Consider the following 24,968-nt stretch of genomic DNA (forward strand, 5'->3'; position numbering starts at 1 on the left):
TTATTCCGCGAGTCATTCCGTTCAGCCAGTGCATTCCAGAAAAGACTGCAGCTTCACTTTCTAGTACATGTTTTTACAGGCTACCTTGGTTGTGAACATCCGGATGTTTGTTGTATACATTCTCTTAACTGATGACGGTTCTGACACAGAATGATGGCCTAATGAGGGGTCTGTTGTATATGAGATATTGACGAGTCAAAGAAGGTGCGGTAGTGGAAGTGTCTCTTGCTGTTAACAAACATCAAGCAGCGACGCAGCCAATAACCGATTGCGGCGTTGCGTTTTCCCCCTTATCTATCAGGTATAAAGAACTGGTCCCTCGGTGGCAAAATGACATAATCCAAGACAAGACAGTCTTGGGCATCACGCTCGACCGAGAACCTCCTGTATCAGCTCTTACACAAATCTAGTCTACTGCAGTTCCGAAGCAAAAGCTACAAAGACACAAAGACGGCATTGCAAGTCCCTTTTTCACATCGAAAGGAGTGAAAGTTAAGCGGAAAAACACAGTTTTCCGGCGTATGAAACACATAACAGATGCCAGAAATAGGCCGGTGGCTCAACTCGAACAGGCATCCGGTTCGACATGGCTAGCTGTAAACTTGTGTCGGATGTCGTACTGGTGAGGTAATCACGGCAACGAGTCTAGACAAAAAGATACTGTATCAATAGTAAGAGGCTTCTCTGGTGCACTCTTCACCCGGCACATGTTGTACGACTGATTATGACTTGAGAATCGGCGCAGTCCATGAGAAGCCACGAGGCGTGTCTGGCTTAACGAAGCATGCCATTCAGATGGGGGGGGGATGAGCGAATTTGAGGCATGCTAGGAGATGGTTGCGGAGTCTCACAGCTAGCCGAGTGGTGGCCACTCTCATGGAGCAACGCCTCTAGCAGAAATTTCGACAAAAGACACTGGCAAGAACCTGCCACAAGCAGCGATGGCAAATAGGTTTTGCAACGCATTAACCAGCGAAGCTTTTCCTGATGAAAGCAAGGTTCAGCCGGCATTGAACTTTCGGCTTTGGCAAGTTCTGTGAATGTTAGTTTGTTTGACTTAGTGGGGTGACGTCCGTTGCAAGACGTATGTAATCGCAAGAGAATGTCTTTCGGGCCGCCGCGAGACCTCGTTGCTTGTGCGAATTCGCGCATACTGTTGTTCTCCTATATGTAAGGCCCTCCCGTACCCCACTGCGAACATTACGACTTGAAGAACATAAATCTGTGCAACATTTTGTTTTGGAGTGCGGTCTCACGCCGCCTTAGCTGGATCATCCGGGGGAATTACCCGGACGCTAACTTGCAGCCGGTCGGCACCGGCAGCTTGAGTCTGTCAGCACACTCCTACGGCATTACCGAGCAGGTGCTGCAGCAATGGCGATAAAGAACACGTTAACTGGAAGTGGCCTTCTGGTGTTGCTGACTCTAGCATGTGGAACGACGGTGCAGTCTAGTCCGCCAACGCCTGCTCCACGTAAGGAAGGATGAGCCTGCTTGCCACCACCTGGAAGGCTTGGCTCTCTAGTTAGAAAACCGTTCTGCATGCATCGGCTGTGTCTTTTGCTGAATGGTGCTCTCAGGGATGTATCCGAACATGAATGGTAAGCAGGGTAATGTCCAAAGAAAAACGGACGCTCTGACACGCCACATCTTTCTCAGGCAAGCCCCGCTAGATGAACGGCATTGAACATAATGGCAATTATGCATATTTTTATATGGACGTCATGCTTCTTACGTGCTGAAACTGCATGCCACTACAGAGCGTCCGCTAAGCGCTGAGAGCAGACTCACTCCTGGGACATACAGGAGTGAACTTCACATCGACCTGAAATCTCCACAGAAAACTGCTTCTCAGAGTTCTCTAGCACCTACAGGTAAATCGTGCAAGTTTGCATCTGGCTTATCTGACCCAAGACCTATCTCTCATTCCTGCATGTGGGGTGTTGTCGAGTTCGTATTTGGTATATGCGATAGGAAACGACCTAATCTCACGCTCGTCTTTCTTTCTTCAGTGTTACCTGCTGGTGCCCCACAGATCGACTCTAACTTGAAGAATTAAGCCGGGTCTAGTAGTTTCATCGCGGCAGTTTAAGGCGCACCCTCTGTTTCTGCTGCTTGACCAACCTTTGAGTTTCTCTCATAGGTGGCTCTGGTCGATTGTCAGACTTGAATCGGCCTCAAGAGGCATTATTCCGTGCAGCTGCTGGCACGTGTGTGTGTGTGTGCGTTTTTGTCCAACTTGGACCAGTTGCGACACCATTTAACCCCGTTTAACGCGTAAAATGTTTGCTTGCCAACAGGTGACAACAACAGCAAAGTGGAGAGCATCATTGCCGGGTCCGATACAACACCCAGATCAGCCGAAGGTACGTCTGAGAGCCCACCAGTACCACAACTTGGAACGCCGCCAAGACCCGCACCTCGCCGGTCGAAGGGCGAAGGCGAGAGACAACCTCCTACTGCTGCTCCTCGGACTTCACGTTCGGTGGATACCGGTTCTGGGAGCGACGCCAGTACCGAACAACAAGGTGAGAGCAGCTCTGTTCCTGCAGGCGCGAACGCTTATGTTGTCTCTCCTGCTTAGTCACTCTTATTCTCTCTGGCCAGCCGAAATCCGAATTCTGCTCATGTCCTACGTGCGACGGTGATCTCTTCTGTGTGCGTTGCATAGCAGTGTGCCCAGAACGCGTGCATGGTGACTTGTGGATTATGTGTTTTTGGTGCTGACAGCAGGAGGGCAGAAGGTGGTCACGCCGATCCCCGCGTGTAAGTGTTGCGAATCATTTGACAGGAATTAGAGGTGGCAACTCGTAGCAGAACGTAGCGCAGACGACACCTCTGTGGTTAAGGTTCACACAGTCCAGCACCTCACGGAGTTGTTGGTGTTGTGGCGCTGGCATGACTTTTATAATTGCAGCAAAGGGAATCTACCCCAGCTTGGATGAATTGCGGCGGAGCCAGGAGAGTAAGCTGACTTATACTCTAGACTACGGCTGATATATCGCGATGCAACGTCGCTGTTGGGATGCTCCTCTGTCAGCGAGTCATGACTGTCGCCTGTTTAGTTGCTTTTTCCTTGTAGAGTCTGGGTCCAATACAACACGTTCGCTATTGGCTTCCCCTAGCGAATGCGTTGAATATGCATGTCACCTTACGAACAGGCAACGTGGATGCTGGGTCTGGTACCTCCACAAATGAGGGCGGAGGCACGTCTGAGGGCCCACAAGTGCCGCAATCTGGAATACCACCAAGGACTGGACGTCGCCGAGCCAAGGCCAGGAACAGGAAGCGACATCCCACTCCAGCATCTCGTGAGTCCAGCAGCGAAGATGAGAATCAACCTCCTACTACTGCCTCTCGCCCGTCCAATGGCGAGGGTGAGAGTCAGCCTCCTACTGCTGCTCCTCGGACTTCACGTTCGGTGGATACCGGTTCTGGGAGCGACGCCAGTACCGAACAACAAGGTGAGAGCAGCTCTGTTCCTGCAGGCGCGAACGCTTATGTTGTCTCTCCTGCTTAGTCACTCTTATTCTCTCTGGCCAGCCGAAATCCGAATTCTGCTCATGTCCTACGTGCGACGGTGATCTCTTCTGTGTGCGTTGCATAGCAGTGTGCCCAGAACGCGTGCATGGTGACTTGTGGATTATGTGTTTTTGGTGCTGACAGCAGGAGGGCAGAAGGTGGTCACGCCGATCCCCGCGTGTAAGTGTTGCGAATCATTTGACAGGAATTAGAGGTGGCAACTCGTAGCAGAACGTAGCGCAGACGACACCTCTGTGGTTAAGGTTCACACAGTCCAGCACCTCACGGAGTTGTTGGTGTTGTGGCGCTGGCATGACTTTTATAATTGCAGCAAAGGGAATCTACCCCAACTTGGATGAACTTCGACAAACTCAGGAAGGTAAGCTGGTTTTATAAACATATCGTACTCTCAGATCGGATGCCTCTGATGGCGGTGGACAGAGCTCTCATGCATTCGCCTACATCCTGCTGATATAACGGAAAGAACAAAAACTATACCATATTACTTACCTGTGCTTTTGCTGCGGTCTTTTTGCAGGTGAAGAATCAGCCCCTCAACCAGCTGATGGTGAGCAACTAAGTCCAGATAGAGTTTATGGCGTAACTGGACACATCGGGAGCGGCTACACGACGTGGTATACTTATTTCCAGTGGATGAATTAACTAAACGAAGCGGTGTGTACGTGCTGCTCTATGCTGCAGTAACCTGGTTTTCAATGAGCGTGCCTATGGGTGTCGTCGATCGCCGGGGTAAGCTTTCGAAGTAGTGGCAGGCCAAGGGTTTCAGGTTTAGTATTTCTCACGTCTGAAAGCGATACAAACGGAATGCCGGCACCGGTTCGATTCTATCTTGTGTTTTTTGTTTCCAGTTTCTCGTGCTTTGAAAGAGCAGTTCTTTCAATTTCTTCAGCATCTATCGGCGGACTATCCCAAGCAGGTGCAGACGGTGTACGAGTTCCTCGGCTGGGTTGCTGACAAATTACCAGAGAACGAAGAAGAAGTTCAGATGTTTATTGACGCCCTTAACAGTAAGTCTCAAGTAGCAGACGTCAATGAAGGCACACAGAACCATGTGTATATCTGCCACTGATTTGTTTATGTGCCTCTTCCCATGTGCCCCCCAGCAACTGAAGCTATGGTGGGCAAGGCCGCCCGGTGGATCTTCAAGGCAATACCTGAACGGGAACGCGAAACCATTTACTCATCTTTCTACCAAATGTTCCGCGACAAGCTACCAAAGAAGTTCTTCGAAACCGCAGAAGGAATGAATCCGGATGTCGGTCAATATTTTAGTGCTGAGGAACCGGTTGCAGTTACTCCAGAAATTCCTGCAAAAAGTGAGGAAGACTCGGAGGCTGCAGAAACTCCCACACCTCTAAGACGTCAGGCGAATGTGGCTGCTCAAGTTCTCCATCCACTTCCCGCGAAAGGAGTCACGCGGCGTGAGTGGATTCCTTGGCCGAAAATGCAAAACGCTATCTCGAAAGCCCATGGTAAGAATGGAGACCATATTTGGCTCGCGCTACGATAAGTGCATTTTGTGAGTTGAATCTCTGCAAGGAGCACGTAACTCGGCGCTGTCGCTCAAGGGATCAATATTCTTGGAGTTTGTGTGCTGTGGTTTTTAGGACCTCTGACGCGGGTACCGGAGTGGACACCAGTCACGGGTAAGGGCTTCTGGCGCCTGTGTATCGCTGTAACTCGTGTATTTGCCAAGTCTGTATCTTCCTTTTTGTGACGCATTCATCGCCAAAGTGTCAGGGATGACGGGTAGGTGTATGAGTGCTGAAAACTCCTTGGTGCATCGGACGCTTAGCGAATACCAAGTCTAGTTTGACTCAGTGCCATGCAGCTCGTACTCACGATGGAATGGTCTTTCCAGTCATATCACTGCTCTTCTGAATGTTCAATTGGTGCTGTCTGACAATCATACATGTTTTTGTGCTTGGATACGCCAACAAATGCAGGCAGCTGTGCTCTAGGTGATGGTTACACGGATATCGATGTGACAAAGGCGACAACGGACGTGCTGTTCCGCATCACTCTCTTAATTCTCCAGCAAATAAGGAGAAAGAAAACAGAAAGGGGCAAACTGGAAGATGATCAGGCTCTCGTGGCTCTCTGCTCAGCCGCTGGGGCTTTCGTCGATGCATGGCAACATCAGCAGCAGGCACTTATCCTAGAGGACCCAGGCACACCCAAGGCGCACGCCCAATTGATTGAGCGCCTCCGCAATGCGGGAAAATACTTCATGAAATCCTACGACGAAACGACTGGAGAGAGCGACCATCAACAGTGGAAAAAAAACAAAGCAGAAGTTTCGAAGCTTGGCAAGAGTAAGAGATCGACTCATCAAATTATGTAGATTTTGCCTCGTTTTTTTCTTCTAAATTCGTTCACTATGATCGATAGATTCCTCGGTTTCAGAAAGTTCGCTTCCCTTGTGTTACAACCACAGATCTATTACTGAACCAAACAGCTGAGCGTTTTTTTCTCGTGTGTTCAGGTGCTCTGATGAAGTCCTGCGTGAAATACAGTGAGTCGCTCGTGGCGGCGATGGAATATCCCGCTGTGTCTTTGCAGAAAACAACAGTGTAGCGTGTAGGGCGATGCAGCATTTGACAAGCCGTAGATATAAGGGGTTGTGCAGAGAGCAGCTGAAAAGCGGTTTTTTCGTCTGAGCTACATTAAATTCTGTTTATAATATAAATCAAAATTAAGATTAAATGTGATTTGCTTAAATCTCTCAAAATTTAAAGTTATATTACAAAAAATATTTTACAAAAAAATATTGAGAAAAACAAGTAAATTTTATGTATAAAAAATCCCCCATGATGTGCGATTTCTGCAGTAAAGGCATCCGGCGATGTCGCGACTCGACCCTTCGACTCAGGAACGGCGAAATATCCCTCTCGATCACTCTATGGCGGAATCGCCAACACTCTGGAAACGCCATTTGCCGACTCTGAAGCGGTACGCACAAACGACGTTACTCCTTTTACATTTCCCGGTATACGGTGCGTCCTTGTCGTCCTATATATATATTTCAGTCATACTCCAACAGTTGGAAGCTCTTGCGTCTAAACTGCTACGTAACTATTTTCACGTTCACAGAAAGGGTGTCGGGATTGTCTACTTACGGACACAGCTCCGACGAGCATTGATAGGGACTCTTAAGACTCTGCAAGCACACTTATGGAATGCGAAAACTCGAGCCTAGTTGATATGCCACTAGTTTAAGTGACCCGCTCTGTATCCGAGGTGCACCCGTTTTGCGGACACAGCATTTCCTTCGTTTTTCCTCTTCTCCAGGTGGCGAAAGCTGTGCATGACTACGCGAAAGAGCACAAGAAGCCTGAGAAACTTGTAGGCCTCTGCGGGGCTCTCCAAATCTCAGGATACTTCAAGAAGTGCTTTTCTGACGCTGGCCGCCTCTCCTCGGTCAGTTTTTTCCACCAGCATGTTGACGGGGCCAGCGTTCTCGTCCGAACACTCGCGCGCGAAAGGCCAATCGGGAGGCATGCTCTATCCCAGGCCATCTGCGATCCGAACATCTCGGCCCAGTATTTTGGTAAGCCGTGAAGACAACCCCGTTTCGACTTAACATTTTGTCAACGTGAACAAGTTCTTCCCCAAGGAAGCACACGAACGCCACTGTCGATGGCCACGTGTCTCAGAAACCACGCGGCCAGTGCGGATTTCTTCACTCATTCCAGTGGTAGAACGAATGTGCATGTCCCTGGTTCAGATTTGCTTCAAAGAAGCATATTTGGCTTTTGCACCTGTGCACCGCTATGTGACGAAGTGACGCAGCTGCGATTGTCTCAAACGCGCGACTCACCTCGCTCTCATCAGGGCTCCTTGCCACAGAGATAAGAGCTGCCAGAAAGAACATTCCCCAGAAACAAGATGCGTAGGAGTAAATATTTCTGCCCGTCTTCAAGTGACTATAAGTGTGTCTGGGTTTCGCTGCTGTGTGCGTAGAGGGCGCGTTTCGACTGTTCTCGTCTACGGTATCCCAAGAGTGGGAGAAAGAAAACTTGTTTGCCCAGCTGGCGTCCTGGACAGGAAAGGAAATGGTCCTTGCTCCGTCCCTTGAGGAGCAAGCTGCTGTTCCTCCTGCGCAGCCCGCGTACGAGACGGTTTACGGAGACGAGGAAGACCGGATCTACCGCATTCACGTTTCAGGCCGCCACTCATCGCCTCAGGAAGTGCTCTACGTGGGAGGCATTCCATCGACAGTGAAGCCTCAGCAAGTCCACGTGCTGGGGCCGACTGTCTCTGACGAATCGAGACGAGTGATCCATCCCGTTCGCCATCGGTCTCGCACAGCGCCGTCATCGGAAGCCGCAAGTGCAGCAGCAGAGAGCTCAGACGAAGATCCTTTACCTGCTGAAAATGCCACAGCTTTTCTCGGCGTAACACCCCAGGAGGAAGAGTCCGATGCGTATAAACACACGCTCGATTTCGATGCGGTGTCTCCACGCAAGAACAAAAACAAAGAGAACAGGATCTCAGCTCCGCTCAAGCAGAGCGACACTTTGATCGAAGAGAGTACCAGCAAAACTAGCGAGCTTTAAGGACGCAGCAGCAGAGGATCGCTCAACGGTGAGGGGTGAGGAAAGTCTTGTCTCAACCTTCGGTGGACGTGCAACTTTATTCCACCCTGGGGTAGACGGGCGTGTAACGACCTGACAGCTACAGAACCAACTTACAGCTGCCCGTATACAGCTTGCCGTCTTCTGAGTTCGTAGTCCCGTTCAAAAAGAGCTCACGGCTCTGGTGACAACATAAATCGATGTCGGGAACGAAGGATAGCACATCTTTATTATATGTGGATACTTATTCAATAGGACTTGGGGTGTTCTGCTCCACTGCCTGATCTCAGATGTCGGCTCCACAGCACCTTCCTCTGTATTCTGCGGCTCTTCCGTTCGTCTTCATCTTTCCCCATTCGTTCTTTGCATGTGCGCTTTTGCTTCTCGTGCCGCTCGCTGTGTGAGTGCTAGTCACGCTTTCACGCGTTTCCTTTGCCCCTGCACTTACTGTCACTGTGTGCTGTGTGTTTCGCGGGGTTTCCACTTTTCTTTACTCCACCTTTCTCAGGCGACCCACCCTGTTTTGAGACCACTGCTTTTGGGCAAATCCGGTCAAGCGACACCCGTGGTCCGTCCCGCAGCCCTCGCGCATCCCCCCCGTCTTCGTCCTCTCCCCGCCGTTGTCGACACGCCACTGAGCGCGTCTTTCTTTCCTGTTCCTTCGCTCTTCTCTCTCTTCTTCGCTTCCGAGGCAAACGCCGAAACCTTCTTGTCCTTTTCGCCCACTCTTCTGCCCACTCGACTCGGGACCGCCTCTTGTCGAGGCATTTCCACGCGACCCGAAGCCGACGAAGCTCTGCGGGTCTTGTCTTTCGAGTCACGCACTTCGTCAGAGAGGTGGCCGGGGCACTCCGCATTTGCCGCCTTGTTTCGCCTTACAGTCGAGGAAAGGGAAGAAGCCGCGGTTGGGACGCCCCCCAGAGCTTGGACCCGCGTAGAGCGGCGCATGCCCCCGCGGCACGAAGCTGGCAAAGACAGCGTCACAGACAGAAATAATCTTGCTCAGAGGTCGCGAAAAGAAACAGCGAGAAACAAGAACGGAGGACAAGAGAAACGACAAGCGTCCGCCGAGGAGGCCGCTGCAGGACAACAGGGCTGGGATGAGGAATCAAGAGAACTAACCCGGAGGTATCGAACAGTCTCTGCCGAGCGCTTCGGCCGAGTCGATGTGCGTACGAACCAATAGTTCTCATCGTGCACCCGCGGATCTGTCCACCTCTTCTTAGTGGAAAGCACTACTACGGTTGTCTGGACAAGACAACGGCGAAACGGAGGAGCACGATCCAAATACAGCTCACTGCATGAGTTGCGTTGATATGTTTTGTTCTCCGACTTTGCTCGGATTGTAGTCACTGTTTTAAAAACCTTGAGTCAAACATGTAGGCGCCTTTGTGCACCTAAGTTTCCTTGCTTTGTGTTTAGGAGACATTTGAGATCATGAAGAACGCGGTAGACTCGAAACCGAATTTTTTTTACGCCCCTTTCCATCCACAACTCTGACCGTGGGTCTATGCCTCGCGGCCTTCCCGCCGCTGCTTGCCGCGCTTCTCAGTGTTGCTTTCCACACTAATACTCCGCTCTTAGAAACACAAGACCTCCGTCACACCCGTTCTCGACCAGATCTCGATATCGACGTCAGATTTACCTCGTCCCATCACAGTTCGACACACAAAACTTTTTGCATGCGCACATGAGTTACGACTGCATATCCAGATCCACACAGACACATTTATTACTATATACGTATGTACGTATGAATACGTGTGTGCATATGCACCTGTTACCATCACCTTCGTCGTACTTTCAAACGACAGCAAGACTTTGCAGAAAGCAGCTGCATGCATCCTTTCAGACCCTGTTCAACTGCAGAAATCTGCCGCAATACTTAGACCTACGAAGACCGGACTTTGAAACTGAGTTACAGCTACTCAAGCCGAACGGGGACTTGCAACAGACATGTGCTCCTCTGTGCATCTCTAAAGATGTCGCCGCAGTCCTGCGACGCGTCTGAAGAACTTGTGAGAATGGCCTAAAGCGATCAGAGCATACGCGGGTTTGAACTGTGGTGGTACATGACCCTTTCCTCGCACGTTCTGGTCAGACCAGCTTGGTATGACTTCTCAGGCACTGCGACTAATGTTTTTCTCTAGATGCAAGCAGTGTATCTACACGGTGCTCCACCTGAACTCAAAGACGACGGACACCGAAAACGCCGCACCCAGCAGTCCCAGAAGAAGGGACGGGGAAGACAATACCGGGAACATGTGGGTTTCGCGAAGATTCGTTGGTTGCACATTTACGCATATACGCTCCTCTAGGCGACAGACTAGAAAGCTCCTGCTTCTCCTCCCAAGCGGAAAGAAGCGACATGTATCCACATTTACGTGGATGTCGAGAACACCTTCTTCTCAACACAGATTCGCATCACATTTTCTTTTCTCCACCTTGAAGCTCACCATCTCGCAGCGGAGCCGCGTAGGAGTTCGCTGCACTCGAAGCGGAAAGTGAGGTGCTTCCAGAAGCGGCAGAGGGTGCAACAGACCGCCTCATTCGGGTCAGAATGCCTTGCACCTTCTCGCCCTTTGCTCTCTTCTCTGTCAACATCTCTTCTCGCGAGGAGTCGGCCCCCTGTGAGTCTCGCGCTCTCAATGCCTTGCTAGAATACTCCCCACACTCTTCCTGTTCAGCGGCGCCGGTCCCCACAGTGGGTCCGAAGGAAAGCTGCGCCGCGTCTTGGGAGCTGTCGAGCTCTTCAAGCGAAGGCATTGCTCCCGACGCCGTCGGTCTGCAGCGAAGATGTCCGGCAAGCTCTGCAAGATTTCCATGGAGAGAATCTGGCTCTTGTTTGCCAAGCGAAGTCGAGGACGCGCCTGCCTCGGTCTCGCCCTCGGCCGTCTCTGCCCCGGCCTCTCCTGACCGACTCAAACATGGACGCTGGTGATTCAACGCGTCTGCTCTGTCTTTCAGATCGAGAGCGGAGGAAGAGCCGAAGACGCCTGCGCGCGGATGCACAAGGAAGAAGACGGAAGACAGAAAAAATGTGAACATCGCAGGGGGAGTGGCAGAGTTCAAAGGGAAACACCGAATCAACAGAACGCGAGACACAAAGATTTAGAAGCAAAAAAGAGCCGGCCAATTGCATGCGCACACTCTGCACGAGAGTTGACACCTCTCTCCCTCCAAAGCCCTTTGAGCCAGGTGTATGTACACCTGGATCTGCTTCTGAGGACACAACGCGTGTTTGCTTCCTCTTCCGTACCTGAGGGAGCGAGTTGTCGCCGTTTCGGCTGCCGTCGCTCCTCGTCTTCTCTCTGTTCCTCTCGTTCATCTTTGCGGTCGCCTTGCACACTTCCTTCTTTCGTGTATCCCCCCTTTTCGACCTCGTTTTCTCTGCCGCTGCCGAGAAGGAAAGGCAGGACCAGCGAAGGAGAAGAAGAGACGCGGTGTCTCCTCTTCTCACCTACAGACGGGGGATGAAAGAACTCATTTTCGTCCTTCTTCTCGTCGCCCTTGATCTCTCTTCGCGGCCCCTGTCCGAGTGTATCGACACTGTGCGCCTCCTCGTCGACCTCCATCTCCGCGTCTCCCCGCGCAGCCTCGTCTCCCACCCGGCGACTCTCCCTGTCTCCTTGGTACGCGGTAGTCAGCCCATGGAACTCTTCCTTTCGCTCGCGACTTGTCTCCCGCGGCGCCTCAAACAGCAGGCGACAGGATAGCATTGGAAACGAACTTAGAGGATTCGCAAGAAGACGCTGGGCCACTTGCACAGAAAAGGCTGCAAAATCGCTCTCCTCTCCCTCCCGCTGCCGTCCGCTCCGCCGCCCTTGCACGCGTTCTCCCGCGCAAGTCTCTCCAACTGCGCCAGACGAAGGCCGCGAAGAACTTGAGAGCGACGGCGCCCGGGGCTCGCCACTGGTCTGTTGCGCACTCAACAACCGAGACGCGACCGGAAGAGAAAAAGAAGGTGCACAGTCCATCGAAGGCTTGGCACCCAGCTGTTCAGAAGAGAATCCTGACGCGACGGAACTCGCCGGTCGCCGCTCTGTCTGGCTCGGCACCCGGCCGCTCGTCGAAATCGGCGCGGCCCTCTCAGCGGTACGTACACCGGAACCCACGGACTCTTGAGCGGGCGCCCGCTTCGCCGCCAGCGGCCCTGCAGCGGCTTCTTCTCCGTCGCCTTCCTTCGCAGAGAGGCCGAGCGGCGGAATGGACTTCTTCGCTTGCGCTCTGGGCAAATCAGGGGGGCAATTTTCATCGGGAGAAGCCAGCGAACAGACAGACGAAGAATTCAAGTCCCTTCCAGAAACGCGGGTGTTCTCGGCTGGACATAGAAAACGCGCAGAACGTGAAACTGCAGACTCGCTCGAAAGTGGCGAGTTCACGCGACACCTGGGAGACGAAGAAGTCGTTGCCGGCCCGACTGGAGAAGAGGAGGACGGAGGCGAAGGAACAGGACGAGAACGTCGCCGGCGCATCTGAGCTTCTTCTGCCGCCAGCACTGAACGCGCAGAGAAAAAAGGAAACCCGGACAACAGAACTAGCAAAATTCCTCACTGTAGGATGTTTCTGGATTCCCTGTCTCTTCTCAACAGTCCTACATTCTCTGCTGTTTCGTTGCTTTTCTGCTTCTGTCCTGTCCGATGGTCTCTCTCTCTCTCATTTCCGTACACTCTCTGTTCTCGTCTTTTTCCTTCTCTCTCTCGTCGCGCACCTGCTTTCCAGTAGTCGATTTTCTCTTGATCCCGGAAGCATCCGACCTCTCTGAACACACGGTTGATTCGCTGGAGCAACGCGCCTTTGTAATTCCGTTGGCAGATCACGTGCGACAGTCTGGTTGTTTTGAGAGTGTACGGCCTTCGGCGCTCCATCGCTTCGAATGTTTCCTCGCCCAAACGAAACTTCAACACATCCAGATACCAGTTGTGAACGCCCACGCCGTCCAGCTGTTGAAAGCAAACGTCCGTAAACCTAAAACACATACAAGAGAAGACAAAAAACAAGTGCTCTGTCTCAACTTCGCTCCTGCTTCCCGTATATGTCCTCACCCCTTTAACTCATATACATACATATATATATATGTATATGTCACTACATGTCTGCCTACTGATGTAAATCTAGGTGCCCATTAAACACACACGTATAGATAGATAAATAGGTTATGAGCGCCTGCGGTTCTTACCACTGATGACTGAGAGCTTCGGCTGCGGTGATTCGTCGGTGCGGATTGTAGTCGAGCATTCGAGCGAGGAGGTCGAGCCCATCGAGGTCGAGTTTGCCTTGGAGAACTGCGTTCAAGTTCTGTCGCTTGTCGTGCTCCGAGAAAAAGTGGCTCTCAGATAGGTTTCGGAAGGGGTAGTGCTGAAGTCTAAAGGGAGACGAAAAAACACAGTGGAAACGCCCATTTATCTCATTTGCTTCTGTCTCCCCATCCCCTCTCTTGCTGTCTCTGCTTCTCCCCACTTCGTCTCTCTCTCTCTCTCTCTTTCTCTCCTCTGTCTTCTCCTTCGTTTACTGTCTCTGCTACCCTCCAGCTTACCGACAGCAGTTCGTCCACTCTTCCTCTGTGGGGGTTCCCAGAACTTTCGTAACGCGGATGAGGACCTCGAACTCCTGTGTGCCTTTGAAGAGCGGAGTTCCTCGAATCATTTCCGCCAGGATACACCCTGCACTCCATAGGTCCACTCCGAGGCCGTAATGAGCAGCCAAGCCGTTCTGAAAAAAAGTGAAAACACTCAAAGCTCTGGGGCTCTGCAGACCCGAAACGGCATTCAAGATGCACAAACATCAGATTCTCTTTGCTGCTCTCCTTCCTCAAGTTCGTTAGCAGACGGCATGCGGACCTGATTCTCGCTGAGGTGGCACCTGCTCGCGATGAACGCTTTTCATGCCTTTGTGTTCAACACTCGACCCTCCTCATTGCCGTGGAAGGAGTCAAAAAAACATAAGGTGTCTTCGCCTCCGATGTCTCCCGGAAAAGCTGGAACGTTTCAAACGTCAACACAGGAAACAGAAGACTGACACCTTCACACCAAAAAAGGTATGCAGAGTTCCTCTCTGCACGGAATCCTCGAGTTGAAGCGACAGCCTCCCGGAGAAAAAAAAGCATACGGGAAAAACAGTGCACATGCACTGCTCGACACAAATCTCTGAATACACAGAGGACGAAAAGGAACACTCAACTCCAGAAGCAAACCGCACACATTCCTGCAACTACACAAACATACACACACATATGCATGCACATACATATATATATATACATACATACACGTCTATACGACGTACATGTATACCTTCACATACACACAAAGATATATATATATATATATAATATAGATCTATACCTGCATCCATACATACTGCATGCTCACATGTATGCATCACCACTGGAAGGTCTGTACGATCGGTCCATTATGGAATGTGGCAACGTAGGCGACTTCGTTGCTTACTTCGTTTGCGTATTTGGCGCGGTCTCTGTCATTTGCGGGTTGAATTCTGCCAAGAAGAACCTCGAGAGAGCGATAGTAGATCGTGCACACAGTGGGTGTGATATCCCCGACGTTGTAGCGGAGCTCACGACAGAGACCCAAATCCCCGATCTTCAGGACGGCTGTCTCAGGGTCGGTTCCCGTCAACATCAAGTTGTCGGGCTTGAGATCTCGATGACAAAGCTGAAAAGAAACGAGAACAAGGTTTTCAGCATCTGCAGCAGTGTGTCGGTTTCACAACGCGTTGTCTCAAGGACAGACGCGCCACGACAGAAGAGAGAAGGCATTTACCGAGTGTCTGCGCAGACTGATTTTCCTATGTTCCTTTTCTTCCGGCAACTCTGTCTAGGTCGAACCTTCCGCGGTTTGAGACCGCGGTGTCTCACAGGCTGTACGCGACCCCTTCGTAGCGAAGAAACAAAACATGCAGCTCCGAGAAGGAAGGTCTTTGTAGAACGAAGCAGATCCCATCCCCATCCCCTCCCCCCCCGGTGAAGAACGGCGTGAGAGATGCACGCAGCGAGGAGAGACCCTCTACGCAGAGAGCCGCGCCAACCCAGTCGAGAGAAAACCAGCAGTCGGTTTCGAGAGAGGACGCAAGTTCTCTGTGTGCAACTCGTGACTGTTACATTTTCGCTGTGAAGAAAGGCGAGACCGTTGAGAAGCTGGAAGGCAAGTCGCTTGACGTGACGGAGCGGCAACCCCCAGCTGAGTGGAGGTGGCGAGCCTGTGCCACTCTCCTGATTTCCCGCAGACTGTCGATGCATCGCGAGAAGTTTCTTCAAGTCCCCGCCGGGACAGAACTCGTAGGCCGCGAAGACAAAGTTCTGCTGCGGCTTCAGCTCCTCTTTCTGAAGCTGTTCCTGCAAGTGAGAAAACTGCTGAGAGGACAACGCGCTCTGCTGATTTCGCGCCCAAGTCAAGCGCTGCTGGTTGATCGCTCGCGCCAGACGCGGCAGTGGATCCACGAACAGCGACTCCATCCGCACCACGTTCGGGTGGTGCCCGCAGCCCTGCGGAACGCAGAGACACACGAGAGGACACAGAGACAGAAGAAAAGTCGCGCGAGAGAAGATAAGAGTGCACACTCCACCTTCAGAAGAGGAGAACGAGGAGATCACGAGGCCGCGCAAGGACAGCAAGAAAGAAAAGACGAGAGAGAATCCGGAGAAGATGAGGGAGACAAAGATCACCAAAAGGAGGACGGCCAGACTGAGAACGGCGCGGAGAAGAGACATCAGAGAAAAGCAAAGAAGAGTCGACGTTGTCGGCCCTCCTTAAGTGAAATCCCTTGTGTATCGTCATTCATGCAAAGTAACTGACTACTTAGGACGGATACAGTCCAGATATATCTTACCGCAACCGCCGAAAGTTCTCTGACCGTCGTGCAGCTGATGCCTTCTTCCATGATCGTCCGGGTCTCATCTTTATAATACTTCACAGCGTAAAAGTTCCCCTTTGTTTTCTTCTCACTGCCCTCCTTAGCAGACGCGTCTTCGCCGTTCGTTGCTTCGGCTGTCGCCTCTGCAGTGGATATGCCGGGCCTGTCACGAGCGCGAGCAGAACCCCGGTCGTTTTCTTCCTCCTCTTCCTCAACAGCTTTGTAAACATCGCCATAGGTTCCTCCGCCAAGACGTTCTACCTGCACAGGAAAGAAAAGAGACAGGCAGACTCCGCGAGAGCGTGGCAGGCGGTGGAGAGGAAGGCAACGGGTACCTGGCGACTAGGGAAAGAAAGGTATTTTAAAGACGAGAAAAGGGAGCTCTTGTCTCAACAAAGACGAGAAAGGGCGGCACACGGGGCGAGAACGACGGGAGAAGACGCAGCCGGAGAAGGAGGAAACAAGCTCCTCACTCCTGGAGGGGACTACGTTAAAGGGAAAAGAAGCCGATTTGGAGGCAGGAAAAAGCAAAGAGAGGCATTCGCGACCCTCGAAGAAGACTGGAGAAGGAAGCAAGAGGGAAAGCAGGCGGAAGAAAAGGAAGAGCGCGAGAAGAGACGCACATGCGTCGTGCCTTCTGGAGAAGAGATGAAAACGAGAAGCCGGACCTCATCGGCATAACTCACTGAGAAGGAGGAAAGAAACAAGTCAGAGCCAGCGAGAAAAGTGAACTCGAGTCGAGAGCGACTACACACTCTCGCTGCCTAGTGAAGAGCGGCAGAGCGGTGAGGAAAGAAGAGCGAGGAGAGACGCACGAACGTAGGGAAGGAGAATCGTCTTTCCGCTAGGGGAATCGAGACAAACAGACGGGAAGACCTCTCCTCTCACCAGCCGGAGTCGGCGCTCGACGCTAGGCCCATTGACGGACGTCGTCCGAAACGGCACGACCTGGTCAATGAGGTCCGCTTTGAAGTCATCAAGACTCATCTCGAAGAAAGAGAGCTTCTCAATTGAAGGGGGGAAGAGAGGCCACAGAAAGAGGCCTGAGACCTCTTGACCTCTTTCCTGCAAGCCGAGAGAGTGGAGAGCAGGAGAGGAAATCTGCCTTTTCCCCGCACTTTCCGCGGGAGAGGTCAGAGCAAGACTATGCGTCTTCTGAAGAGGTGCGGATACACCCCAGCCCCGAAAGACCCCGGTGCATGTACGCTGCCTTCCAGGTGTACATACACCTCAGTGACTCGAGCTAGGCAAACTGACTCTGAAGAAGCATTGATCGGATCATGGCTTTGCCGTTTTTCTCGCAACGCACACGCGGCGGAAGTCCCTGTCGAGCGCATCTTCGTTCTGCGGACTCCCAGGGGAACCGCCGAAGACTCCACTTCCCCGACAAACTCACGCCTTTCGACTTCGAGGAATCCTTGTGGAACGGAAGCCACCGAACAGTGGGTTCCGTCGGCGGAAGATGGCGACAACGGCGCTGCGGCGACGGACGCTCTTCGCTTGAAAGCGTCTACAGCTTCCGGAGCGCGCACGCTCGCTGGAAGGCGGCTCTTTGCTGAGAGTCGGAAGGTTTAGGCGACAGTCCACCCCGAGTTCCTCTGAAGATGGCAGCCGAGACCAGCGGGGATTCGCACCTCCCGCTTCTGCTACAAAGACAACACGGCGGTCGTGCGCTGTCGGAAGACAAAAGGCCGCCGCAGCGAGGCTGAGGAGGCAACACCGGCGGAGGCTGGAACGGCCGCACGAGTGGCAAGATTCGAAGAAAGGAGACAGTGGCTTTTTAAGAACTCTTTCTTCGGTTTCTGCCGTTCGCCGAGACTCGACCGCCACGACCTTTCCTGTCTGGCAGCGCCAGCACACAAATAGCAGCTTTCGCGGGAAGAAGCTCCAGCTCCGCTCAGGGCGTCGACCCTGGAAAGTGTGTGTTGGTAGCGAAGAATTAGGTTTCACGTTGAAACAGCACAGACGACAAAGGAAAACCGGGAAGCGGCGCCCGCAGAAAGCAAAGACAGACACTCTCCACGGCGCGTTTTAGGGTTCGTGGCCGACACCCAAAAACACCTACGTGCGCTGTACAGACACCTCGAGCTCGGCGACTCTCGCGAGGCGAGCAGAGCGGATTCGTGTGCACACAAGAAACACATTCTCCGCGGTTTTCGGCAGCAGACAGGGAACGAAAAGAGGAATTCTCGCCGCCGGAGAAACCGTGCGCCGCAAACGCCCCCTTGCGAGGGAAAGACGGGGACGGCTGGCCGCTTAGTGCTTTCGAGCGTCGCACAGAGGGGGGTGACCCACGAGGAAAATACACAGTGGGGGAAGGAAATTGCACACCGGACAACGGCGCTCTTCTTCGGCTCTTCTTCAGACATCTGTTCCTTCCATTTCCAATTCTCCCTTTCCGACTCACGGGGGAATGCTGAGGGGTCTTTCTGAAAAACGAAACTGCTGCGGGTGTCGAGCGAGACAGCTCACTTCCTGCCTCTTGAAAAGCTGCTCTCCGTGGAGAACGCGTCCTCCCTTCCGCGAAGCGAACTCCCGGCGCTGGGTCGCTTCAAGCCCTTCAGTAAGACGCGCCTTTGAGGGGAAATATATTTTTTTCAATAAGAAGAAAGTGCGCCAGACCAAAGGCACATGGAAACGTCGACGAAGGCAAACGGCGTAGATAGACGGTGAAACAGACACAACAAACGAAGACGGTCCGGCGCTACACTATGGAGGCAAAGGACCAGTTACAAATATATATATATATATATGTATATATATATATATATTTATGAATGTGTACTGGAGGAAACAGACAGAGGTACAGATGTGGGGAAAACTGAAGGAGTTACTGGAGTGGAAGAAAAGCAGCCACGTGCATAAATGTATGTATTTGGATATGTGTGTCTACGTATGTGTGTGTGAAGAGAAAGCAGTTACACTCTTGAAGAATGTAGAAAGAAGAGACAGTAGCAAAGCTGTGGCCTTTACAGAAGTTGGAAGAGAGGCAAGGTTTACCGCGCTCTGGAGACTCAGGGACGGAAACGAGGAGAAAGAGACACGTTGCTTCGCACGTGGACCCTGCGAAAGCAACCGTTTGGGCGACCAAGAAAAAAACATCTCGCACTTTGTTCCTGAGGCAGTCCGCGTTTGAAATAGCCTTCTGCTTTTCAGAAAACACCGAAGGAAAGTCGAGTTCGTCGCCCGCGACTCGGTCTCGCAACTTGCACAGAAAACGCAGAATTCGAAAGAACCGACTCGTAGGAATCTAAAAGCGAGAGCTGTAAAAAATTGCCGGAAACAAGTGGCTAGCACAGGGGTGTTCAAAGCAAATGTGCGAGAAGTGAGAGGCTCTGAGACAGGCTTTCTCACAGCTTCATAGGAGTGCCAGAAAGGATCCTAGAGATATAGGCATATATATATTCTGTATATATAGAATATACACGTATACTGTGTATATAGAGAGAACATATACATATATATAGACAGATAGATGCAGGCAGATATGTAAATACAGAAAGTACGTATGTATATAGAAATGTAGGTAGATACACAAACATATGAGAAATATATATACATATATAGAGACAAATAATATGTAGAGAGAAAGCTACGCTGTGTTTCGACTTCCGAGACTTGAGCAGACTTCGTCCGACAGGCAAGCGAGAAAAATCTGGGGAGTCGACAGGTGGGTGTTCTCAGAAGAGAACAAACAAAGAAGAGGACGTATGCTTTAAATTGCGCTCGTCTGCAAGAGAGGAAACCAAGAGGAGAGAGAGCAGGGGCAGACAGCGTTTCGAGTTTGAACTCAATGTGAGATGACCTCGCTGAACAGAAAGTACGGTGCAAGGCGTTTGTTCGACACCTTGTTGAGCATGCATGTATCCTTAGACGCGTTCCTCTGAAAGTCTATCCTTGAAGGTGAAGACAAATATTTCACCCTTTTCCGCTTGTGAACTTTCGGGAAGAAAGCGTAATGAACGTGTGAGGCTTGGAGCGCCGTATCTTTTTTTCTTCTCCGAGTCAACTCACTGTATACGCATGTCCGTACACATACGTCTACGGTAGATGCATGTTTGTGTAGGACTGTATAGACGCAATATGTAGAACAATAGCTGGAGGCTGTTTGGCCCTCCTCCTCGTATCTCCGGTGTGCCTATCTTTCTATCCATAAATGATTTGTCTATTGCTGTGCATAGAAGACGAGCATCGTAGAAGCATTGCATCGTGGATCATCGAGGTTCCCCGTTTCCCCGTTGTGGTCAAGTAGCACTAGTGAGAGTGACTTCTTCTAAGGCCTCCTGCGCAAGTTCGGGAAAAGTGAGGAGCGAGACGCGATAAACCGCAAAAGTTCTCCCCATTTCGAAGTGGAAAGCTCGGAAACATGCGCACATCTCCGGAACGACTCCTCTTCCCACAGTGCATGTATACCTTTTTGGAGCCTGAGGCGTTGCTCTCTTGGAGTGTCTGTACACCCGGCAGTGTGTGCCAGGGCGCCGACCACAAACAGCGGTAGTCGAGGAGTAAACGCAGGGCAGGAAGAGGAGAGACGCGGGAGGAGACTGCAGTGCACACACGGAAGAGAAGGAAGAAGAGAAAACGAAGAACCAAACAGAAACGTTCTCGTTTTTAAAAGCTGAAAAGAAGACTCCTGTCCCGTCTGTCCACCTCGCGCCCTGTCTTCACCGAAAAAAGCCTCGCCGCGCTCTTTCCGCGCTGGAGCAGGGTGCATGCAAGAAAAGATTCGCCAGGAAATTCCCGAGAAATCGACGCCTGTCTTCTCGTTTTTTCTCCACTGGGGAGCTCTTTTCAACTCGTGTCGCTGCACAAGAAGTGAATCTCGAATTCCTCTGCGCTAAGGAGCACTGAACGCACTTTTCTTTCTTCGACCTTGTCCCCCTGTTTCCCCTGGCCTCGCCTCGTTTCGCGGTGTGTCTCGCTTGCTTGTCTTCCGGCTTGCCTCCTTTCCTCGACACCTCGTCAGTGGAACTTCCTCTCCACCTATCGGGAAACTGCTGTCGCTTTCTCTCTCTTCTCTCGTTCTTGCTCCTTCGCTTTCCTTCTTTTTTCCTCCCCACTCCAACGCGTTTCAACTCCGAGGAAGACTTGGCGATGACACCGAGAGGAGGGTCCGCCAAGCCCCGCAACAGTTCCCGCGCAAGAATCGTGGAAAGAAACTCGCAAAAAAGCGCCGAATTCCGAATTCTGGAGTGTATGTTCACTGAAGGACGCCGGCGGTAGAGAGCAATCACGACAAGGAGGAGCCGCGTCCACGGGAGGTACCCCGCGAACACGCAGGGGAAGAGAATTCGCTTTTCCCTCTCTGTCTTGTGCACCTTTGTTGATTTCTTTATAAAGACATTCTGTTAGAGGCGTCGATCCTCTTGCTTGTTCACGCCTTCTTTTTCTTCTCTTTCTTCTTGCTCTCATTCATCCTCTTCCTCCGATAACACAGTGGGAAACCTCTCCAGAGGCACTCTCCAGTTCTCTCGTCCCGTTTTTCCTTCCATCCCGTTTTTCCTTCCACCTACTTCCTGCCTCGTCTTCTTCAGTTTTCTTTCTCTCCGCAGCGCTGCTCGCGTACGAAGAGAACACACGCGAAAGCGACATCCCTGCTACGGAACGCCGTCTTCTGTTCGCATGCAAGTAAACGCGAATACCCCTAAGGGCGCTCAACTACCTCTCACATATACATATACGCACATTTATCTCCATAAATCCACCTATACTTCCACATATCTACATGTGTATCTGTAAATATTTATCTATATACATATATGTCCACATAAATAAATACATATCCATCTATATATATGTATATTTATCTATACGCATCTATGTCCACATAAATATATATATATATATATATACATCTGTATCTATCTATACAGTTATTTAATTATGTCTCTGCATGTGGATCTCTAGAAGAATCTGGTGATTTCTGGAGAGTCAGCTGTCCGTCTGTGGAGAACAAGATGGCTGGGAAAGGCAAAGAGGAGCAGGCAGCTGCGGCTCCCGTCGCCTCAGTGCCCGAAGAGAACTCCGCCTCCAGTGCGACAGACGAGTACCAGGCAGAGGAGGAGGAGGAACAGAAGCGCCTTCAGTCTATTCTTTCAAACATGCGTAAGACCGTCCACCTCAGCTCGACGTCTCCACCTGTCCGCACTTTCGCGAACTTCTCTGTTCTGCAAAGGTGTCTCATAAACAACTTCCCTCTTTGTGACTTTGTCTTAATCGAAGAGATGTACATTCGCGCATGCACATGCACACAGCGTTTCAGTTGTACGTACCGATTAGCAAGTGTTTGCGCCGAGTCGGACCTTCTCGAAACAGTCCGCACCACTGTTCTTTGGCGAACACAGCCAGGTCCTTTAATGCTTAGAATGCACACAGGAGTCTGATGCATGCATATTAACATATATATATATATATATAGACAGATGGATAGGTAGATAGATAGATATACACATGTACATGCATGCAAATATATATGTATATATATATATATATATCTGTATTTTGATGGATCGATGCGTATGAGAAGCCGTCCGGCAGAGGAAAAAGAGATCTCTGGCGTATGCCGAGGCATTTTGCGCTGAGTGGATTTCTGTTGTGCTCAACTGGAGGAAAACGTGTAGGGTTCGTGAAATATAAAACGACTTGGGAGACGATTTGTTCCAGTCGAACTCTCTTCTGTCACGAGAGTAAACTTCGAGTTTTCACTCATTTTCCTTTCTGGCTTTCTTCAGGGCGTGTCTCCAACTTGTACAGCGAGATGGAGCTGTTGCGCGTCGTCGAAGATTACGTCACTGACGTGAGGCATGCACGCTCCTTTTCTCAAAAGATTTTAGGGTGGTTCTTTCCCCTGCTCTCGCGTGGTCTCTCGTTCGTCTTTCGTCGATTCTCTGTTGTTCTTCGAGTCCTTTCTTTATCCAGCCTGTCACCCACAGGAGCTATGGCGAATAGAGACTCTGCATGTCTTCTCTCTTTTGTCTCTCTTTTTTCTCGCCGACTTCCTGCTTCTCGTTTCGCTCTCTTTCCTCGAGACTGGGTCTTCGTCACTTGCCTGCCATCGGCCTCTCCGCCTGCTTGTTTCTCTGCGTCGCCGAAAATTTCAAATCCCTTCCTGCAGCTTCTGCTCTCGCGACCCTGCAACAAGTCCCGAGGGAGACGCCTCTCCTCTCTTTCTGCTTTGCCTCTTTGCCGTGACTTCCTTGTGCGTGGAAAGGAGACTGAGTTGAAGAAGATGTGCGTTGTCAGGCGTAAGGCGAGAGCCGGGACCAGAACGCATGTAGTTCGCTCGCGTCTGTACGCTTTGAAAATGTGAAATCTATTGTTTGGACGACTTTCCAAACTATGCCGCTCCACGTCTCGAAAGCTATTTCTCCATTGTCCCTCCATCTCGAAAACGCTTCCAAAGGCTCCCTCGGCTTCTCCGTTCTGTGCGCTTCTCCCAGTGTATGGTGCACTTGGGCTATCAAGAGCACCGACTGTTCTCAAACATTCGTCTCCTGGTCGCCACCTTCGCTTGCTGCATAGCGGCTTACGCGTCTTTTGGAATCCCTGTCGCGACCGACGGTCCGTCTCTCAAGCTTTCGATTGTAAGGCGACGAGACGAGCGTTTTTCAGAACGCAGCGAGGGGACGCACACAGTGGCCGCCGAGTGCCTTCAGAGGGAAGGAAAGACGCAGAAACGAGGGAAAGTGAGGGAGAAGCAGAAGAAAAGGAGAGAAGAGCAAGTTCTGTCAGCGGCGTATTCGCATTTTTCCTGTGTGTGTCGAAGCGCTTCTCGAAACTAGAGAAACGGAGGAAGAGGAACTTGCGGAGATTCATCGCGACGGCGGTTTCTCGTGGCGCCCTCAACCTTTTCTGTCCTCTTCCTTGTGCTTGTAGGCCGCGTTCTTCGGTTCGCTCCTCGTTCTCCTCCTCGTCGAGACGCTCTGGGTGAAAAACGCGATTGCATGCTTCAAAGACAAGGACGTGAGGCTGCACCGGGGGGCTGGGGGGTGGGGGGGGGGGGGGGGAACAAGAGAGGAGAAAAAAGATCTCGCACGCAGCGAGATGAGGTACGCGGGGGCGTCGGAACTGGGAGACAGAGGCGCCTCGTTCATCCGTTGCTTGAGTGGTTTTCGCTCCTTTTGCGCGTCGACGTTTCCTTTTCTTCTGGAGCAAACTGGCTCGCATGACGACGAAAGGCTAGAGGGAAGAATCTGTGAGACAGACGCCTTGTGTCTCCGTTCCGCTGCTTCTTCTTGTCCCCCCTCAGGGTCCGAGGCGACTCTTGTGCATCACTAGATGGATATAAACAGAGAGCCATCACGATTCGTCAGACCCGGTGGTACTGAGTAAAACGGCGCGGTTCTCATTCGCGTGAAGTCGTCTGGAAGCGTTTCCTCTCTGCGCCTCGCGTCGGTCCTTCTTTCCCGACGTAGCTCCTGCCTTACTTCCGGAGCGATTTGTTTGTGTCTTTTCGTCGTAGGGCGACTCCTTCTTCATCGACAGTCACATCGATCGGAGCTCGAATGAACTCGTCCTCGCGATACGGCAGAAAAGTCTGTACCTCTCCACAGCCTCCAACGTCGGTCGGTTCTTTGACAGCAAAGGGTGAGAGGAGACGCGAGAGAGAACATGAAAAGAAAACTGAAAACTGACAAGGGAGCATGCAAAAGGAGTTGGCAGGCAGAGCTGATGGAAGCGGGACAAGGAACTCGAGTCTTTTGCTGGTTGCGTGGGTTCCGGGGGTATTCGCCGTCGCTCTGCTCCTCAAAGACAGGACGCAAATATGGACAAAAAGAGAGAGAGCTGACAGGGCAGGTGGATGTGCTCTCTTCGAAACGGTAACTGGGTGTTCCGCTTGTCTCTCAGGTACTTGCTGATCGACACACTGTACGAGGAGCTCACGAAACTGCTGCAAGACTTCGAGAACGGCCTCACAGACACAGCAAAGAAGGTTGCTCGACTCAGAAGGAAGAAGAACGCATGAAGGAACAAGAGAGA

General features: G+C 51.5%; 3 protein-coding genes across 3 annotated transcripts; 2 read left to right on the top strand and 1 right to left on the bottom strand.

Moving 5' to 3' along the window:
* Nucleotides 1-943: 943 nt before the first annotated feature.
* RON4 (rhoptry neck protein RON4) lies at nucleotides 944-9,603 on the top strand. Its single transcript, XM_002367814.2, has 20 exons — nucleotides 944-1,474; nucleotides 1,581-1,601; nucleotides 1,761-1,874; nucleotides 2,301-2,528; nucleotides 2,731-2,766; nucleotides 2,918-2,965; nucleotides 3,162-3,464; nucleotides 3,667-3,702; nucleotides 3,854-3,901; nucleotides 4,061-4,090; nucleotides 4,225-4,272; nucleotides 4,392-4,550; nucleotides 4,647-5,015; nucleotides 5,151-5,189; nucleotides 5,490-5,858; nucleotides 6,029-6,058; nucleotides 6,374-6,495; nucleotides 6,835-7,093; nucleotides 7,507-8,130; nucleotides 8,629-9,603. Exons 1-19 carry the CDS (start codon nucleotides 1,375-1,377, stop codon nucleotides 8,100-8,102), a joined length of 2,955 nt encoding a protein of 984 aa, XP_002367855.1. The 5' UTR covers nucleotides 944-1,374; the 3' UTR covers nucleotides 8,103-8,130; nucleotides 8,629-9,603.
* Nucleotides 8,673-16,976, bottom strand: TGME49_229020 (cell-cycle-associated protein kinase CDK, putative; the record flags this gene model as incomplete). The annotated part of the gene is made up of 10 exons (XM_018780223.1): nucleotides 8,673-9,085; nucleotides 10,577-11,116; nucleotides 11,380-12,618; nucleotides 12,832-13,088; nucleotides 13,300-13,485; nucleotides 13,657-13,832; nucleotides 14,570-14,791; nucleotides 15,238-15,621; nucleotides 15,966-16,250; nucleotides 16,878-16,976. 10 exons carry the CDS (start codon nucleotides 16,974-16,976, stop codon nucleotides 8,673-8,675), a joined length of 3,801 nt encoding a protein of 1,266 aa, XP_018636919.1.
* Nucleotides 16,977-20,774: 3,798 nt separating this feature from the next.
* TGME49_229030 (hypothetical protein) lies at nucleotides 20,775-24,954 on the top strand (the record flags this gene model as incomplete). Its single annotated transcript, XM_002367816.1, has 7 exons — nucleotides 20,775-21,617; nucleotides 21,897-22,094; nucleotides 22,721-22,785; nucleotides 23,429-23,572; nucleotides 23,865-23,951; nucleotides 24,451-24,575; nucleotides 24,837-24,954. The coding sequence occupies exons 2-7, from the start codon at nucleotides 21,947-21,949 to the stop codon at nucleotides 24,952-24,954; spliced, it is 687 nt and encodes a 228-aa protein (XP_002367857.1). The 5' UTR covers nucleotides 20,775-21,617; nucleotides 21,897-21,946.
* Between the last annotated feature and the right edge of the window lie 14 nt (nucleotides 24,955-24,968).

This window comes from Toxoplasma gondii, chromosome VIII (genome assembly GCF_000006565.2).
Source record: "Toxoplasma gondii ME49 chromosome VIII, whole genome shotgun sequence".
NCBI classification, from domain to species: domain Eukaryota; phylum Apicomplexa; class Conoidasida; order Eucoccidiorida; family Sarcocystidae; genus Toxoplasma; species Toxoplasma gondii.

Coding starts and splice junctions, on each gene's coding strand:
- RON4 (XM_002367814.2), top strand. CDS start 1,375: ATGGCGATAAAGAACACGTTAACTGGAAGTGGCCTTCTGGTGTTGCTG. Junction 1,602..1,760: donor GATGTATCCGAACATGAATG/GTAAGCAGGGTA, acceptor ATGCCACTACAG/AGCGTCCGCTAAGCGCTGAG. Junction 6,059..6,373: donor GAAGTCCTGCGTGAAATACA/GTGAGTCGCTCG, acceptor CGATTTCTGCAG/TAAAGGCATCCGGCGATGTC.